This window comes from Hyla sarda, chromosome 1 (genome assembly GCF_029499605.1).
Source record: "Hyla sarda isolate aHylSar1 chromosome 1, aHylSar1.hap1, whole genome shotgun sequence".
Lineage (NCBI taxonomy): Eukaryota > Metazoa > Chordata > Amphibia > Anura > Hylidae > Hyla > Hyla sarda.
In genome coordinates, this window is record NC_079189.1 from 6,764,512 (window position 1) to 6,772,129 (window position 7,618).

General features: G+C 40.6%; 1 protein-coding gene across 1 annotated transcript in view; it reads left to right on the forward strand.

The window, feature by feature from the left end:
- LOC130299995 (vomeronasal type-2 receptor 26-like) overlaps positions 1–5,466 on the forward strand; it is a 40,263-nt gene extending 34,797 nt beyond the window's left edge. Inside the window, exon 5 of the mRNA XM_056551510.1 lies at positions 4,404–5,466. Within this exon, the coding sequence (XP_056407485.1) occupies positions 4,404–5,299 (896 nt within the window). The 3' untranslated portion in view covers positions 5,300–5,466. The remainder of the gene's footprint in view (positions 1–4,403) is intronic.
- The last annotated feature ends 2,152 nt before the right edge of the window (positions 5,467–7,618 follow it).

The window sequence follows — 7,618 nt, forward strand, 5'->3', positions numbered from 1 at the left end:
GTTTTAGAGATAAGCCTGATTTCCTGTAATGTTGGTATTTGCTTGTGATTCTGGACATTATTGCACTGGCACAAATATTAGGAGGAAATTGAAAAAAAAAACATAACTAATGGGTGGAATGGCCAGAGAGTAAATTCCCTTCTCTCCAGCTAGATCAAGAACGTGGTCTATTGAAGATTGAAGCTGCCTTATGCAGGCATCATGTTGGGCAGAGGAATATCTTGGACCAACAACATGTATTATCATGTTGCAAGGCAGTTTCCCAGAGCCTGTAATGGCCAGTTGGGAGTTATTTTTTTATTTTTTTTTTGCACAGTACAAGGTTCATAACAAGCACTCAAGACATAGACAATAAAGAGAAAAGAGAAAAAAATAAGAAAGAAAGAAAAGAAAAGAAAAAGAAAGAGAGAGAAAAAGAAGAAGAAAGAGAAGAAGAAAAAAGTAAAGAATCATCGTTTGTGTCACTAGTACCTATATTAGGAACTAAGTCATTAATATTTTAGGTTTAAGCTTAGAAAGTTCACCATATCCTACTGTAAAAGGGCAAAAGCAAAGCTAACGTTCAATCAATCTCAACTTGTCAAGGGTATATATGCTATCCATTCCGACCATAAAGAAAAGAAAATGGGGAGCTTGTTCAAAGTTAATGCTAAGCTATATTCCATTTTACATATGCATTGCATTTTATTAATTATATAGTCTAAGTTTGGAAGATCTAGAGATTTCCACTTTGCTGCTATTTGGTTTTTAACAATCGTTAACAAATTCACAATAACTATGTTAACCGAGGTGGGTAGCTCTTCTAACCCCAAAAATAGAAGCCCTACTTCTGGTCCCCAAGGAACTGAGTAGCCTATTATTTTGTCTAGGAGCGCTTTAATCTGTGACCAAAGGCTTTTTACAGCTACACAATCCCACCACATATGTAAATATGTACCAGTCTGGAGATGGCATCTCAAGCATAAATCTGAATGCTCGGGGAACATTTTCGATAGTTTTAACGAGGTCAGGTGCCACCTTTATAATATTTTCCTTGATATTTCCAAAAGAGAACAACTTTTGGAACAGCGCAACACAAGAGAAAATGAATATTCCCACTGTATTTTAGAAAAGGTTTTGTTTAAATCACGCTCCCATTTAAGGCATTGAGGCAATTTATCTAAAGTCAAGGTTAAAGCCAAGTAAAATCTAGAAATACCTTTTATTAAATCCCCATTTTTGAAACAAGTCCACATAGGAAGAGTAGGATTTACCCTCATAGGGAGATCTAAAGTAGATATAAAGTAACGAATTTGTAAAAACTTATAGAAATCTGTATTAGGGAGATTACATTTTTGTTTAAGTTGTTCAAATGAAAGAGGACCAAGGCGTTCCAGCATAGCTCCATATGTAATGATCCCCGCTCTCACCCAACTGATAAGATTTAACTCTGGTATACATGATTGAATAGTGGTTAATGGGAGATCTTCCAGGGATATCGGTAAATGATTCCCGCTTATCTCTTTAAGTTTCCAGTTCTTTGAAGTTGCGTATATTGTAAGGTAGGTATGATCTAAAGGAACCCTATTTAATCTAGTAACCCATAAAGTCTCACTCAAGGATGACTCGGATACCAATTCTTTTTCTATTACTACCCATTGTTTAGACATATCATTATTCCACCAAAGTCGGGTTTGGTCCAGGAGTATAGCGTAAAGGTATTTTTGTAATTGAGGGCATCCCATTCCCCCTTTGTTTACAGGGAGGTACATTGTTTTAGTCGGTACTCTCGGTTTTTTAAATTGCCATATCAATTGCATAGCTACTTACTGTTGAAATGGCCCCGTGTTGTAGTACCAACAGATCAGAGTCATGCTGTATACTAGTCCCCCCTGCATGCACTAAGGCAGAAGCAAGGCCCTCATTATGCTGAAGATATGAATTTGCAGGGTTAACTATAGCTTTCACTCGCTGGGTTTCCATGGAACTCATGCCAATCCGGAGTAGGGTGTTACTCCAGATCTTTGTTCCAAGGGCCGGTTGAAAAGATTCAGACACCATATTTGATCTAATGGTTTAGTACATGTTACTGTTGGAGGTATTGGGAGGCACATGAAATTGCACCACAGTAGGTGTGATTGTATTAACAGGTGAAAAAGATATCTTTCCTGGGGACTGATGGTGATGATGATCAGTGATAGGAGACTGATGATGATTATCATTGGTAGGAGACTGAAACTGTGCATGAGGTTCATCTTGGGCTGGAGGACTGTCTTCACTGGGTACAGAGGTCTGACTTCTTGGTGAGGCACAGCAATTATTAGCAGAATGAAAAGGAAATGGATGAGGCAGCAATTCCTGATCCTTCAAGATGTCTGACAGCACAGGAAGTGGGGCGAGCCACACTTCCTGGCACTCCAAGATGGCTGCCAGTACAGGAAGTTACTGTAGTAACATGGCCACCACTAGATGGAGGTTGAATAGCATATAGTGGGGTGGGTGCATTTTGGGGCGTTTCCATTTTTGCAGCATACGGAGATGCTGTGGCAGTACATGGTAGAGTATTTACAGGCCAGGCATGGCCACAGGAAATAAAGTCTTTTACTGAGGGCAGGTTTTGCTACCAACATCTAGGATCATCATCATTGTCACATGGCTCCTCACACCCAGGGAGGAAGGGAGCTTGCAAACGGCTCATATTTTACCCCTTAAAGTTAACCAGTGCAGAAATTGAACAGTTTTAAAGCCTTTTAAGCCTCAGGTTGAGTGAGGGTTGCAAATTACCCTATTAGCAAAGTCTCTCAGTGGACTGGCCGTACACAAATTGGTATCCAGCACTAACAAAATAGTGTGCATTTGTCAACCAAAGTTTGCCTCCTGAATCTAATCTCTGGTACTCAAGAACACTGAACTGATATATATATATATATATATATATATATATATATATATATATATATATAATCAGCAGGCCGCTAAAAAGCTATCAAGCATACAATAGAGAGGACACTGGACTGACTGACAGCAGTACTTTACACAATAGTTATGCCTTGATACTGTTACTGGCTGGCATGTCCCCTCAGCCAGTACACTGTTGTCATCTGGTACGGTTACTCCGAGTGATACGACACATCTCTCTCTCTCTCAATTCAGTTATCAGGAGTGCAACATACGAGGAAAAGTTACCAGATACACTCTCATTACCAGAGATAATAATTAAAAAAATCTCCAAAAATCTAAAGCACTTTTTTCCCCCTTGACCCTATCCACTGAGCATATTTTAAAAATGTTACAAATCTAAATTAAAATCCTTACATAACATTCTCTGTATTCTAGAATGTCATGTCAGGTTTTCCCTACCTTGAAGAGAAAAAACCAGAAGAATTCTTATTAATCAGTGCATTTCACATGTTTTGAAATGTCTGGCCTTGTGCGCTTGTGATAAGCATCCACAATATGAGCCAAAGGAAAAGATGGGGGGGGGGGGGTTATTGTTTACACGTTGCTGCATAAAAATCTCGGGCACATTAACTCCCTATGCCTCTACTCTTAGATTTTTTAACCAGCTACAGTCAAGCACCAATGCGGCTAGAACTCACAAATTAGACCACACAGCGCGAAAAAACCCTGCCGCTAGGGTTTGTCTTAGAGATTCGACAAGACCATCTGTTTGGCACTCCAGGCTGCACTTCCTGTGTTTGGGCTTAGGTCCAAAGTCTGTGTATGAGATGGGGGAAAATGAGCTCTTGAGCTTTTTTTTAGCACAAATAAAACACAGAAAACTTCATTTTTTAAAAACAAAGTATATTTGAAATATTTTTTATTTACCATAAAGAGTGCAATAGCAAAAATTGGTTTTAATTAGAGTTACCCTTTAAATGGGCACTGTCACCAACCTTTTTTTTTATATATATATTGTAGTACTTATGTACTACAACATATCTCTAATATACTTTAATTATTATTTTTTTATTATTTTTTTTTATTATAGTTTATTTTATATTTGAAAACCAGCCACTAGGGGGTCTCCCTCCTAGTGGCCGGCTTCAGCCTTTTTTAATATAGTAAAAAAAAAAAAATTAAAGGCAGGGAGGGGGTTAGGGATAGATGGGCAATAGGCAGGAACAAAAAAAAAGGGGGGGGGGGGTGGTAGGAGCTACTCTTCAAGGCCTTGTGCATGATGCCTTCCTGAAACTTTGAGCAAAACACCAAACAGAGCCATCCATTGTCCATTGTATCTAGCCTTTTACATGGTGTGTGCCAGCACTGGAGAGCGATGTCTAATTCTATGTTGATATGACTCCCAGTTTCAGCCAAAGGGACAACCTCCACCACAGAACGCTGCTTATAGTTAATCCAAAAATCATAGGCTCATGTAGAATAATCATAAAAATGATGTAAACTCTTTCTCCTCTTTTCTACAGACAGTGAAATCTGCCACATATGTCCTATGGACCAGTGGCCAGAAATGAGGAAAACAAGATGTGTTCCTAAAGTTAAGGAATTCCTCTCATATAAGGATCCACTGGCTTCATTCTTCTCTATAACAGTGATGATTCGCTGCGGTATAACCTGCTGTATCATAAGAACATTTATCTCATATTGGGACACTCCTTTGGTGAAGGCCAATAACCGGACTGTAAGCTTCATCCTCCTGGTCTCCATCTTGTTGAGCTTCTTCTGTATCTTCCTATTCCTCGGTCGTCCAGAGGATATAACGTGTAGGATGAGACAAATGTCATTTGGATTTTTCTTCTCTGTTGCCGTCTCTTCTGTTTTGGCCAAGACTACAATGGTCTGTATCTCCTTCAAAGCCACTAAACCGGGCAGTTCTTGGAGAAAGTTGGTGGAGGTCAGGGTGTCCTATTATATAATTGTGATATGTTCCTCTATTCTAGTTCTAATCTGTGTTATTTGGTTGTCAGTGTCACCTCCATATGTAGAGTTTGACCATCACACTTATCCTGGGAAGATCATCATTCAGTGTAATGAAGGCTCGAATATCTGGTTCTACTCTGTGTTGGGTTATCTTGGGTTCCTGGCAGCGGTGAGCTTTGTTTTGGCTTTCATGGTGAGGACATTACCGGACACTTTCAATGAGGCCAAGTACATCACCTTCAGCATGCTGCTGTTCTGCAGTGTCTGGATTGCTATGATCCCGGCTTATCTGAGCAGTAAGGGGAAGAATATAGTGGCTGTGGAGATATTCGCCATACTGACCTCAAGTGCTGGAATATTATTTTGCATATTTTTCCCCAAATGTTATATCCTAATAATAAAACCTGAGCGGAACACCAAAAAACAATTAATAGAAAAATAAACAAATTTAGCACAAAGCTGTGACACATCCAGACCTAACAGTAAGTCATAATAAAGAATACGGCAAAACCTCTTGCATCCAAATAAGGACTGTTGATTTTGACATTGACATTATTTCCTGGTCCCTGACCCTTGTTACTGGTGTTACCTCCTGGCTTTTGACCTCTGCTCTGATTCTTGGATGTACCTATCCATTACTGATCGAGCAGGTTGACCCTGCTTGCCCCTTAGCTCACTAGGAGGTACCTACTTACCTCTGAGCAAAGCCCTGCAGGTACAACCTGGGCCTCTTGCAACCAAAACCATCCAATCTTGCAAAAAGCTTTGGTGAAGACCCAGGGATTACCTTAGACTCTGCAAAACAGAAAAGGCTTGGAGTGCTGTGTTAAAGGCCAGTAGAGGTGGTCCCAAAGCAGGTACATACATTATATGGGGATTCTTGATGCAAACAAAACTAATAGCTGAGACTCTAAGTTTGTTGGCCTAAAGATTTGGAGGGATGTACTGTAAGGACCCATTTACAGTGACTATCGTTCAAACAGACCTTTAATAAAGAGCCTAGTGAGTACTTGTTCATGGACTGATCACTCTTCGACCGATGGCTTCTTCCCATGTTATAGAGGATGTCAGCCTCAGCCTAGGATAGTCCATTAGTGAGGTTCTGGTGAATCAAGATTCAAGGAAAATCCAAATTTTAGTCTTTGAGTAGTGAACACTGTGAAATATTCTAGTCATAAAAGAGGCCACTGTGGTATCATTATAGGCAACAAAGACAAAAGTAAAAATGAGGATCACAAATAAAAAAAGAAATATAAACAAGTAAGATCCTCAGAGCCAACACATTTACCTCAATATTCTTTGAGATTTAGAAGATAGAAATATTGTTGCATAAATAAAACGTCAGCAATAAAATAGCAAAAATAGATATACAATGTATTCATTAGGGAGACAGATATAATAAATAAAATAGAAACAACAGTTCAAGATAACAACATGAATAGTGTCTCACAGCAACACCTACATTTCCTCTCTAGATGGGAGTATATTGCCCTAGTACACATCAGTATTCAAATGGAGCTCAAGATGTATGTGCATTCTTATGTACAGTCTCATAGTCTCTATACACGGCCCCCATAACCCCTGGAACAGTCTTACCTGAATCTCTTGCCATCCAGTCAGTTAAGGGCAGGTGCTGGACACCTCTCATCAGCTTCTCTGCTGCAGAACATCGCTCCACTTGCTCTTTAAGTAGCTCTGCAACTTTAAATCCAGCATCACATTTAGGCCGCAGTGCACGCTGTAGTCTTGCAGATTGGCTTACTCGCACTCGAGAGGGTAAAGAGGTAAAAAAGGAGGACAGTGCCTCGTGTAATTCTATGGGCTAAGTGTCCCAAAATGCCCTTTAGTAAGAAACTAGCAGAATACCCGGCATTGCCCGGTTTTTCCTTCCTAATCCTTGTCGGGGAGGAAAATAAACAAAGGAGGAAGCTTTTGACTTCATATCTCATCCCCATATATTGTTGTCATATCTCAACCCCATATCCTGTCCTCACATCCCGACCTCCTATCCTGTCATCATATCTCGACCTTATATCCCATCCTCACATCCCATCCTCATATCCCGTCCTCCTATCCCGTCCTCCTATCCCCTCCTCCTATCTTGTCCTCCTATCCCGACCTCCTATCCCATCCTATCCTGTCCTCCTATCTCGACCTCCTATCTCGACCTCCTATCCCATCCTCCTATCCAATCCATCTAATCCCAACGTCCTATCTCGGACCTCCTATCCCGTCCTCATATCCGTGCTCCTTTCTCTACCTCCTATCCCGTCCTCCTATCCAGTCCATCTATCCCAACCTCCTACCTCGACCTCCTATCCTGACCGCCTATCCCGTCCTCCTATCACATACACATACACACACACACACACACAGACAGACATACATATACACACACACACACGTTGGGGGATATTTATCAAAACTTGTGCAGAGTCAAAGTTGCCCAGTTGCCCATAGCAACCAAGCAGCTTGCTTCTTACATTCCTAACCAGGCCTGTGAAAAATGAAAGAAGCAATCTGATTGGTTGCTATGGGCAACTGGGCAACTTTGCCTCTGCACAAGTTTTGATAAATCTCCCCCGTTGAGTTTTATATATATAGATGTGCTCACCTTGTGTGAACCTTGGTTTCATGCATATCACCCCTTAAGAAGCGGGGTAGTGATGTGAGATCCTCGGCTGCAGCCTGCAGAGATGACCGGTGTTCTCTTGGGGGGTCGGTAGTAAGGTATGCATGAAAATCTTGAAAAATCCTCTGC